Here is a 12,500-nt window from a genome sequence, read left to right as displayed (position 1 = left end):
GTAAACTTACTGCTGATCTAGAAACCTGTTATGTTAAGAAAGAAATCATATCTAATGACTGATGGTGTAATGGTTGATATTTTCTTTAAATGGCTCTTTTTTTTTACACCACTAAAGCCTACTGACTGCGTGTGTGTGTGTGTGTGTGTGTCCTTTTGTGTGTGTGTGTGTGTGTGTGTGTGTGTGTGTGTGTGTGTGTGTGTGTGTGTGTGTGTGTGTGTGTGTGTGTGTGTGTGTGCGTGCGTGTGTGTGTGTGTGTGTGTGTGTGTGTGTGTGTGTGTCTTTTTGTGTGTGTGTGTGTGTGTGTGTGTGTGTGTGTGTGTGTGTGTGTGTGTGTGTGTGTGTGTGTGTGTGTGTGTGTGTGTGTGTGTGTGTGTGTGTGTGTGTGTGTGTGTGTGTGTATGTGCACGTGTGTGTGTGTATGTGCAGGTGTGTATGTGTGCGCATGTGCGTGTGTGTCTGTATGTTTGTGTGTATTTTTGTATACACCTGTTCTTTTTGTATGTGCTGCTTATACTAATGTTTATGTGAATATTCACGAATGTTTGTATGCCAATGTGTCCAGGTCTGTGTGCAAGTTGATATGTGTGTATGTGTGCGTGTACATCTGTCTGCAATATGGGTACTTACTGCATTCACTTGATTTTCTGAGCTGCTTCATGAGCTGCTAGGAAAATCATGAGACTAGCAGATAAAAAGATTTGATAAACATAAAAATTATTCACACTATGATTATTGTATCGTCTATGTTATAGAACCTATGCAGCACCTAAATGCAGTACAATAATAGGCCATAAAGTGGTAAAGGAGGTCAAGCACCAACACATTTTCTCAGAATCACAAACTCAAACACACACAAGACATTTAACACTGAATAAAGTAAGATGCACATTGTTGCCAACCCAGGAAAGGAACTGGGATTATGTTCTATGTAATTCTGATGCTCCTACATTTGCAAGAAACAATCTAGTGTTTTTGCAAATTTTCCATAAGCAAGATATTGCAATGTCTATCTCTAAGGTCTCAGCATATACCTACAATGTAAAGATTTCAAATCTTTAGGGGAAAAACAGGAAAAAAGAAGGGAATTTGCACTGCATAGAATCAACGTCCAATGTTAAAGAGCAGAACCTGTGCATCCCAGACTTTAGGAACGTCAAGCTCCTGGGATCGAGTTGTGTTCTCGTGTCGGTGAATCAAAAGGGTGTGCAGCCTGTGGGTCAGTCGCGAGCCAAGGACGCGCTTCTGGTGCGAGGCAGTTTGGGGAAAGTGTGCAACATGACGTGAAGTAGGAACAGGAGAGTTAAAATCACACAAGTTTTAAACATCTGTTGATCATGGCAAGATCCCTTCCACACCAAAAAAAAAAAAAAAAAGTGAAAAAAGATATAAGAATATATCTTCATGTTTTTGTCTTAAATCTTTGATTAATGATTAAATACTATCTATAGAAACTTAAAAAACAAAAAACTGAAAATAAAGCAAATTTGTACTTTACATTTTGATGGACTCATTTCCTTTTGACACAAAACACAAGTATATCATTCACAGTAAATAATGGAAAAATACAGTAAAGGTATTAGTATAAAAATCCAGCTAGAAAGTACATTCTCTGGAAGATAGATTAAGTACAGAAGTTATAAGACCCATGTCATATAATTTATAAGACACCAACATGCTATACATATAAGAGTGAGAGAGAACATCTAATTCTCAAATAAACTGTAATAATATATATATATATAAATATTCCACATAAATAAAGCAACAACACATGACTATAAGCAGTCCTTACATGTGGAGACACAGGTGGAGTATTCCCTGGGCTTCCATTATCTGCTGAACCCACAGCAGCTGTTGTGACAATCTCAGGCATCTCCTTAACATCTCTAGCATCCTGGGGTTCATTTCTGGAGGGATCACGGTAGCGCAGACCCGCAGATGCACACACGGTCTCCTGTTCACATCGCACCATACACTTTTTGTGGCAAATGATTCCACATTCACCACATTGGTAGGCATCCTTCAACCAGATCTGTAAATATAACAAGTTTCTTTGGGAACTAGCAATGATGACAATTATAATATCACTATACTATGAATAATGATGAAATCAGAGAAGAACATTAATATCAGAGTTAATAGTAATAATGACAAAAACAATTATAACACATTGTAACTGCACTTCTTATTGGTGCTCTCAGTGCAAAGATAAAGTCAATTATTATCATTACTATCATTATCATCGTTATTAAAAATAAATAGATAAATAAATAAATGAATAAATAAACAAAAATAAATAAATCAATTTATAGAATCACCTTCTTTCTGCAAAAATCACAATGTGTGGCTGAATGAAAGTGTGTCCTCTTGAAATCATGATTTCGGTCTTCTACAATCTCCTGAGTCACTGATACCTCATCTTCCTCTGAGAGAGTTCCATCAGTGAGGCTCTCATCTTCTGATATCGGACTGCTAGCATAATTCTTGTCAATTATACCACGTCCAAGAGTTTCACACCTGCAGTAGAGACAGTTTTGTTAAAAGCTTGCACAAATGTTAAGTATACATTCCTCTGTTCATATACAATTTTTCAGTGACTCATCTAGTGATTAATGACACACATCTTCATTTACATAAAAACTTAAAGTCCTTGTAAATCAAAGGCTTTTAAACTAACCAAGCAAGATTCAACTGATCTATATGATACATATTATAGATTTGTAAATGAAAAATGCAATAAAGTATTCTCTAATTCTAGCTCTTTCAATCCAACTAGTTCAGAACATAATTATCTGAGCAGTCTAATACAGCAGAAATATCAGTGCATAATTTCTCAGATAAGGAAGAGTCCCCCTACCTGTCTTGTGGCTGGTAAGTTAATGAAAGCATGACATCCCCATAACAGAGTTTCATGTCAAAGCCTTTGTGAGTAAGCAGAGAGTCGGAGATCATTTCCGGGCATTTTGGGTGCGGTGGGTTCAAGGTCAGGATCTTTGTGACATGGCCTTGGGTGTTGAGAGTTGTTTCTGGTATGAGGGAGATCAGGGGTAGGTTTGCATAGCCCATCAGGGTGTCCTCTGTGAGCCCTGCTAGAACCTCTTCTCTGGCTTTGGCTTTCTCACTCTCCTTTTGTTTTCTTCTGTCCTTTTCATTCTCCTTTGTCTTAGATTTGTCTTTACTATCCTTGAAACCAAAGTCCTCATCTGGCTTTACTGAAGTAATGTTTCTACTCCAGATGGCTATGCTCAGATATTTGTTTTCTTCCTCTAACCAAAATTCAAAGTCACTGTCAAACATTGGCTCCTGAAATTCATAAACAGTTATCAGTACCTTTCAACTAAAGGGTGATATCCAATTCCAAATCTAAATCCCCTATATATAAAGAACAAGACTAACTTCTTCAACACAGCTGGTAACACACAGACACATACACACACATGCACACGCACACACACACACACACACACACACACACACATATATATATATGTAAATAAATAAATAGATAATATACATATAAATATATATATATATATATATATATATATATATATATATATATATATATATATATATATATATATATATATATATATATATATATATATATATTTACCTCCATGTACAGACAAAAAATACATATTTTTTAAATACTATAGATATATGCAGAAATAATATTATTTACTTATTTACCTATTAGCAACTTGCATAACTTTGTTATTTTAGTAACTTTTTATCATTCCATATCCATTCCCTGAGAGTTACAGTTGCAGAATAAAACATGGGCCAGCATTTATATCACTCTGGTACAGAACATAAACGTACTTACTCTACTTCCATCCACAAATGGTGTCTGAATGCTTTTAAGATGAGTCTTGTTCTTCCCCATGTATCTTCTTCCACCACGTTTTTCCAGGTTGGAGAGCCCCATTAGGGAGTCCGGTGATGTTGGGGTTCCAGCCTTACTACTCTGATTAGAGGGAGGCTTTTCAACCCCTGACTGAGATGTGCCAAAACTCTGGCTTCCGGCTCCTGGGCCTGGAGATTTATCTGGCCCAACCCCGATCACAGGACGAGGAACAGTCTTGTTGACTGAGGCTGCTACAGGGGACTTATCCTGACCAGGCACAGTAGGTTTTGAATCTACTGTGAGAGTATGCAGGTCTAAGAGCTTTCTCTTTAGCTCAGGACTACTGTTGTGGCTTGAGTCTGGTGTAGATCTTCCACTTCCACTAATTTCACCTGGAACAGACTCAACCAGTCAATAAATTCAATAAATATATATATAGCAAGAAATGTGCATATATGATTCTACAAAAAAAGAGAAAGAAAAGCAACTTACAGTATTTAAAACTATCACAAGACATTAACTATCCTGAATGAAGAAAGGGTTAAAAGCCATACAAACAGAAAATAGGCTACGACCAAAAAGCACTGTCACAACATTTACAAACAAAACTTATGCCAACATACCAAAAGAAAAATGGATAACAAAAACTGCTTTAGGTATGCAGAACAGGGAGGGGGTGCGTGTTTACCATCACGTGTTGAGTTAACACGGTTCCTACTGGTGCGTTGCAGGACAGGTGAGCCTGGCAGAGAGCGGTGCTTAGCAGGCCGGCTTCCGTTGAGGGATCCCATTAACCCAGCAAGCAAGTGAGAGGGGCTAACAGCACGTGAACCCCCAAGCACACCCTCATCTTCTGTACCACCACTGCTACTCCCCACGTACATCCCCACACCACCACTGCCAACACAGGAGGAGGCACTGGGGTAGTCCACACCCCTATAGCTCCCACCAACACCACGACTACAGCTACCAACGTTCACATAATAACCACCACTGGTTCCCGAGGAGGCACTACTGGTCTCATTGCCACCTCCTCCGGCTCTACCAACACCACCACCACGACTAATACTACCTACACCACAGCTACGTGACAATCCCGCCCCACCACGAGCAGTACCATCACCACTTCCACCACAACCAGAGGTACCACTACTTGAGGATTCTACCCAGGCACTAGAGGACTTGTCGCCACTATAGCTACTGCTTGCAGTGCAAGGTGAGACAACAGGCTGGCCACAGGAGGTTACTTGAGGTCTACCTGTGGTATCTTCCCCGACAACTGTTGTAGCACCATCTGAACCAACGGCTCTTTGTTCAGCTACCATCTGGAGGAGTTAGTAGGTTGTTAGTAACACAGACATTTTATTTTATGTAATTAAAGCAAATTACAAAGTGTTAGTCAGCTACACTGAATATGATTAACAATGTTTAGTTCATTAAGTATGTCAGTTATCATATAATGAAGATCACTCAAGAACTAGCATGCATATCTTTTAAAACATTGTGATGGAGTGGATATAAATGAAAAAGATAAATAATCAACAATCTATTTCCTTTTTCTTTGTAACTGGGATACTGGTATATCCTTGATCCCTTACTATGAGTTCCGTGTTATGTCACATAAAATTATTTCAAAGATTGGATACTTGAAAATACAACAGAAAAATTAAAATCTTGTGAGAATTGCTCATAGTTGAAAATGTAAATGGGATGAATTCTGTATCAAAAATATATTTAATTTCTATTTTCAAAAGTAAGAAGACACTTCACTTCATCATTTACCATGTCATATTGTTTGCATTACTGATATTCTCATTAATCTGCTAATGCTCACACCTGCTATTATGTAGAAACCAGTAGTAGACCTATCTCAGCAGCTTATATACTTTCATATGACAGACATCATATTTGGAGGAATGGCCTTCATTAAAGCAACAGCAGCAAAAAAATGTAACAGCAAGAAGCAACAACAAAACAGTCAGTAAAATCTGAGAGGATATGGGCTATAATGATGGAGCTGTTGCATGTTATTGTACTTCTTTTATTTTGTAATACTTACAAAAGAAAATGATAAAAGCATCAATCATATAAAAAAGTTAGAAAACAGTAGAAAGGCATTAGGTGCCTTCTACCGTGCACCTCTCAACTTACATATCTTTAAAGCCCAGTATATCAAAATGTAATGATTTAACATTCAATCCTTAATGGTACAGTTACTGTGCAAATAGTTTTGGTACTATTTTTGAGCTATTGAGACTTTATAAAGTCATATTCTAATTATATGATCTTTTAAAGAAATATTTTTCTTGAAAGTTTTTACTTCATACAGTTTTTGTCATGAAATTAGAATATCTACAAAAAATACAGGAACATTTCTTTTTTTGTTTCACACGCATAAATGCTTACTGGCTGAATAACATAGTTCAACAGTAAATACATTCCTTCTGCTCTCATTATTGCCTAAATAATATAAATTCTAGCAATATATATATATGCATATGTATTTTCTTCTCTCTTCATAAAGTAAATGAGTTATCCTTGGAGATGCGTCAAGACAAATCAGCAAGAATTTGAAACTAAATGAAGAAGCGTTTTATTCTTGTTTAATCAAAAGATGCTGAGACAGCAAAAAAAAACATGCCATATCCACTGTGTTTATAATTCATTAGTATTACTGATAATGTTATAGCAACCATAATAGTAATACTACCTACAACAAAATCAAAATTCATAGTACTAGAAAAAAAAAAAATTCTTCCTGAAAATGCAAGGAAACGGGAAATCAGGTAGGGTCATGCAAGTTTATGAACTGGCTCCTTGGTGGCTGAGTACTTGTGGAGCTATTTATGTGTAAACAAAATACACAAAAGAAAGCAGGCTGACAGGACATTCATCCAGCAGCAATGGGTTAAACTTCCTATGTGAAATAGTGCATTTTCAACCATCAAGTCCTTAGGAAGTAGAACTTCCACTACTCAGAAAAAGTTGGTCTAAATTATAAAATCAGTTATGCAGGTAAATAGTATTTAAAAACCTTTTGATCATTGATATTTTATTTATCTATTTATTTTTTTTTTAAGGAATTCTGTGTAAACAATATGCAAAACAAATAGTTTGTGCCCATGGTTCACTACATATCTTGTGTAAATTTTAAATTTCTCTTGGGAAGGCAATAACTTTAATTTGTATCAAAACAGCTTCTTCCCCATACACTATTGAGTGTAAATTGAGATATCAGAAGTCTTTCCATCACATAAACCACTGTTAATGGCTTACAGGCTGGCATTGGTGATGCAACCCCACTGTTGTTCCTATCTGTTTTAAATACACTCTCACATGTTGGGTTTCTTTTTGCTGTTTGGTAGGTTGGGTGGCAGCTGCCTCGGTCCTGTGGTCTGACCAAACACATAAACTGATATTAACTTGTGCACATACTCAAATTAAAGTCATCCTTCATGCTGGTCTTCCTACAAGTCAGTTTTGGATTTCTCTCACCATCTCAGTCATCTCCCTGACAAAAAACTTAAGCCATTTTTGGCTCTTGAACTGTCCACTTAAAATACTGCAGTACCCCTTTATCTTGAAGAATGTTGTAGCAGTCTTCGATTTCAACTTCACATGAACTCTTTTTCTGAGGTGGATTGTTCTGAGGAGGGAACCTGGGAACTCTAACTTGGACAATCACTGGGAAACATATGAAGATTTGGTATTCGATCATTCCCTCCTAATTGTTTTTTGCATGCAGTTTGAAGATAGGTCTAGAGGGATAGGAGTATTTGTGGATGTTTGCTGCCTTGTGTGATAAATTAGACTCATGAATGATGGTGAGCTGTAGATCGACAAGGGGAAAATAATTGATCATCAGGCATGAGCATTAGTTAAATGAATCATGTTAGTATCTATCAAAGTTACATATTACCTACTTGTATTCCCAAGATGCGATTGCCCTCAATACAGTAGGGGAAAAAACGAGCTTGCTCACCGAAGATGGTTATGTGTTACCCCTCTTTCATTAGAAAATTCACAAAGTTTGAGGTAGCAACACACAGGTTGGCAATATGAACAGTTACAAAATCAAAGTCTGAGTTATGAATCTACAATAATTGTACACACCAGCCTTTTCTATTATCAAATACAGATTACCTGATATATTATTAATGAAATATGACTTAGGGACTATCCAAAACTCTTTTCCTGTTTTGTATTCTACCTATCTTTCAGCTTTCTAGAATCCGTTGTTGGACATAGGACTTCTCCAATCTACACCACCTCACTGAGGTATGGTTTGCATTACAGGGAGGAAAAGGGCTGTACCCTACCAGACTGGCCCAGTGCAGATTAGTAGAGTTCCTTAAGTCATTTTTTATGACACAGAGACATGTGTTAGAAGTATTCTTTTCATGTTCCTTTATCCATGGGGATCTTTTGTATTAGTTCCTACTAATACTCAATAATCTTTTCACAAATCTCTTTTGCACACACACGAAAAATAATGTTTCTGGATAAAATTAGAAATATGGAAAAAAAACTTCAAATTGGAATTATACTATTAGAGTCCTTACATCCTGTCATAATTCTACATCTCTGTAATCTGGGTAAGACAAACAAGGGTCATCTAGCTTACCTTTTTAGATTCTGGAAGAATAAGTCTCTTCACCCTCAAGAGAATACTATTGCTATCACCATTAATGTTGTTTGTGGTGAAAAGTTTTGCAGCCTGATGGCCAGAGTGCAGATAAGTTCCATTGACAGCCAGTAGGATGTCATTCTTCTTGAGTCCTGCAGCATGAGCAGGAGAACACTGGGTGACTGATTCAACCATCTGGAAATGACAAACCATATCTTAATATCCTTTCCTCTCTAATAAGAATAATCAAAAATTAGAATGCTTCTCAAATGGTTTTCCCTAATCAAGTGTAGATATTCATAAGGATAGCTTCATTTGAAAAGCATACCTATAAGCAGAATAATGTCTCAGTACTAAATTATTTCAGTCTCCCCACCTGGACTCCTTCATCCGCATTGTGCAACAGTATTCCAGCTGATGAACCATGGGGCCGCTTCAGGGTCAGGTCCAGAATTGCCCACACTCCTGATGGCTTCTCCACAGCACAAACAATAGGAACTTCGCACAGTATCACAGTACAGTACATCACTTCACCAATTAAAGCAGTCTGGAGTACAAAGGGTGACTGAAGTTAGCTTAGATATTATTTTTAAAGCCTTCTGAAGACTAGCCTCTTAAACATAAAACACAGGTAGACTGTCATAATTATCTACACAGTGTAAATGAGAGTAATCTTAGCAGCAGTAAAGATTAAATCTAAAATACCTAATATAGGATATTTTAAAAAGCTAAATCAAGATGGTAATCCATTCAGTGAATTATGTTTAAAGCTTTGTGCCCTTATATACAAAAGAAAGCATAAGTAATCCTATTTGACGGAATATACTGTTTGATCCAAAGGAATCTTTCTGCTGTAAGGAAAAGTTTCCTATATGCTAATGAGTATCATTCTGAAAATATTCCATTTTCAGATCAGTTTAGGCGTTTAAACTGTCATTTCTGTAACAATATAAGAATAAAGTTTAATGAAGTATATCAGTAAAGATTTTCATAGGTTACATTTCATAAATAGCACTGCAGTCCATGACAATTCTTTTTGCCTATCATGTCAACTGTAACTATCAATCAGTCAGTACTTATTATATATATATTTGCAATAAAATAAGATGGAAATTGTGCTGACAAGACAGCTAAGGTGTGCTTTAGTGAATTAAACCAGATATCTACAACAGAGTCTGTCTTTCACAGAAAATTAAAAGACAGAAAGCTTTCCATAACATAGGTCGACATATGAAAGAAAAAATTCATACTACAAATGGAGTAAACATAAATAGATCTAAACAACAAGTAATATGCTGTCTTTGTATATGAAAGGGCTGTGCATAATACAGCTTAAAAGAGCAAATGAAGTTATAGCCAGAACAAGAAACTGGTCAGGAAAAAATGCAAAATGATTAGGGCATAAAAAAAAATGGTATAATCCAAGGTCATGCACTGTAAAATTAGCACCTGCCTAATGCCTGACCTGAGGTGACCTACTTACAAGTTATTTTCAATTCTCTTTCTTCTTCTGCATATGAAGATTCCTGACAAATAACAATACTATGAAATTTGTTATGTCTCTTGTCCGCTTAACCCCTAATGACCACAATACCTAAGCCAATCTTGCCTCCCGCCTGCAGTGATGGCCAAATTTTCAGAAATCCTGAATAGTAAATTTGGTTTATGGAGTTTGGAGAGATTGATTTTATACCAGAAAATCTTATGGGTGCTAAGCATCAGAGCTTGTGCTGATGTTGATGTGTTAAGGCAAGAAAAAGGGCAAAGGACCGAGTAGAAAGGAAGGGTTTATTTGGCCTTTGGAGTCTGGGGCGACGATTACACACACGGAAATGTTCCTCTCATGATATTGTATCAAACTGTTGCTGAGTAGAAGAGCTACAAATTTCAGAATAGATATAGCTAAACATAGAAAATCATGGCAAAAGAGGAGGCAGGAGAAAGGGGAGACGAGGGTACTGGAGTTACTGGAAAGAGCAATCTCACCAAACACCAACAGAGACATGAAAATAAAAACAAGACAATTCAGGAGGATCAATAGCAAGCCTCTCTGATATCCCACCAGTTTTTTGTGGCCTTAACTAGATCTAGGCTCTGCATACTAAATGGTAAGTATTATGGCAAGCCAGATTTAGCTCCAACAGTCTTTAGGGGTTAATCAATAGTCAAGTAACTCTATACATGATATTTGTGCCAGTTACACTAAAATTAAAAATAATCTCTCAACATGACAACTGCTATTTATATACAGCTTTTGACAGTCAACTATTAAGCCTCCTCTTAGAATAATGTCTTCTTCACATCTATGCTTTTTCATTCTAGTTCCTCCATACAAATACTTTGTTCTCTTTTTGTGCAGACAAATGGATGTGCTCCTTAATTCCTTTCTAACAAGAATTACTTGAGTCGTGTCTTTCATAATTCAAGTATTCTGGATTTAGCAGCAAATACTTTTTGGCTTTCATGGACGGAATGGAGTTAAGACAACTTTTCAAAATAAAACTAAGAAATTTACACAACTATGCATATAAAAATGTTGTAAATAGACTAACAACTTAATAAAACCATGTGGTGTTTCTGTACATGCTTTAAGCAACAGGGAAAGCATCTCATATTTTTAATTTTTTAATGCTGTTTACTTTAAAATTCCAGTCATGGTGGTATATTCACATTCTTGTATTGAACTACATAAATTTGGGATACACATACCATAAGCCTTGGTTTCAAGCATGTCTGATACCAACATAATTGTGTAAGAAAAAAAAACTAGAATAAAAATCAGATCCAGTTGGCTAACTGAATTGTCTAAATAAAAATATCTATCTAAATCACATGTAATACATCCTTAATACTGAACAGAGCCTCTCTAAAAGAATCCATCTGATTCACTGATCATATTCACTAATATGGCAATATCCTATCATAGCCCAGACTTTGTGGCTTTAAAGTGACACTAGATTAATGGCTATAAAAAAATTACTTTGTTGTGCAACGAAGAGATTGTAAAGATAAATTCTAAAAGAGTGAAAATAACCAAAATCATAATTATCATCATCTCAATCATAAAAATAATTAAAACCACAAATAAACAATGCTTAGCGTATTTCAAGGTAAGATTTACACTCTACTCTGGGGTATGGCTTTAAACTCAGTAACTCTTCCCAACTTCAGTTTTTTATGCACTACTTTATTTAAGAAAAAATATAAAAATGTAGTAAAGAATTCTCTTTACATCTGTCGAAGAAACTTTACATTTATAAAACAAACTAAATGTGCTGCACTTGCTTTTTGGGTATGGAAGACGGGGAAGAAGAAGAAGAGGAAAAAGAAGAGAGGAGGGGAAAGGAAGAAAAGAGGAAGAAGAGGAGAGAAGGAGGTGGAGGAGGAGGAGGAGGAGGTGGAGGAGGTGGAAGAGGAGGAGGAGGTAGAGAAGGTGGAGGAGGAGGAGAAGAAGAAGAAGAGGAGGAGAGGAGAGAAGGAGGAGGAGGAAGAGAGAAGGAGGAGGAGGAGGAGGAGGAGGAGGAGGAGGAGGAGGAGGAGGAGGAGGAGTAGGAGGAAGAGGAGGAGGAGAAAAGTTGGAAGAGGATGATGATGAGAAGGAGGAGGAAGAGGTGGTGAGGAGAGAAGATGAGATGAGATGAGATGAGATGAGATGAGATGAGATGAGATGAGATGAGATGAGATGAGATGAGATGAGATGAGATGAGATGAGATGAGAGGAGGAGGAAAGGAGTAGGAGCAGGAGAGGAGGAGGAGAAGGACAGGAGGAGGAAGAGGAGGAGAAGAGGAGGAGGAGGAAGAGGAGGAAGAGGAGGAAGCAGAGGAAGAGGAGGAGGAAGAGGAGGAAGATATAACAGATGAGGTAGAGGGTGAGGATGATGAGGAAGAAATAACCAAGGTAGAAGAAAAGAAGTAGAAGTTTGAGAAAAAGTACAAGTAGCAGTAGAAGAAGACATAGTAGTAGTAGAAGAAGAAGAAGAGTAAGGAGAAGAAGAAGGAGAAGTAAAAATAGAAGAGAAA

At 36.9% G+C, this 12,500-nt stretch overlaps 1 protein-coding gene across 3 annotated transcripts in view; it reads right to left on the bottom strand.

Annotated features, from left to right (window-relative positions):
* LOC113805150 (PDZ domain-containing protein 8) overlaps positions 1 to 12,500 on the bottom strand; it is a 36,519-nt gene that overhangs the window by 12,189 nt on the left and 11,830 nt on the right. For 2 of the 3 annotated variants that reach the window (XM_070129669.1, XM_070129670.1), the window contains exons 7-13: positions 8,857 to 9,027; positions 8,478 to 8,675; positions 4,542 to 5,178; positions 3,833 to 4,245; positions 2,861 to 3,306; positions 2,322 to 2,520; positions 1,796 to 2,035 (exon numbers count right to left, since the gene is read on the bottom strand). In XM_070129669.1, coding sequence (XP_069985770.1) covers positions 1,796 to 2,035; positions 2,322 to 2,520; positions 2,861 to 3,306; positions 3,833 to 4,245; positions 4,542 to 5,178; positions 8,478 to 8,675; positions 8,857 to 9,027 — 2,304 coding nt within the window. The remainder of the gene's footprint in view (positions 1 to 1,795; positions 2,036 to 2,321; positions 2,521 to 2,860; positions 3,307 to 3,832; positions 4,246 to 4,541; positions 5,179 to 8,477; positions 8,676 to 8,856; positions 9,028 to 12,500) is intronic. The other variant, XM_070129671.1, reaches the window with a different exon arrangement.

The sequence above is a fragment of the Penaeus vannamei genome, chromosome 14 (assembly GCF_042767895.1).
Source record: "Penaeus vannamei isolate JL-2024 chromosome 14, ASM4276789v1, whole genome shotgun sequence".
In the NCBI taxonomy this organism is placed as follows: domain Eukaryota; kingdom Metazoa; phylum Arthropoda; class Malacostraca; order Decapoda; family Penaeidae; genus Penaeus; species Penaeus vannamei.
Note: the sequence above shows the minus strand (reverse complement) of the source record. Positions and strands in the feature narration are given on the sequence as shown.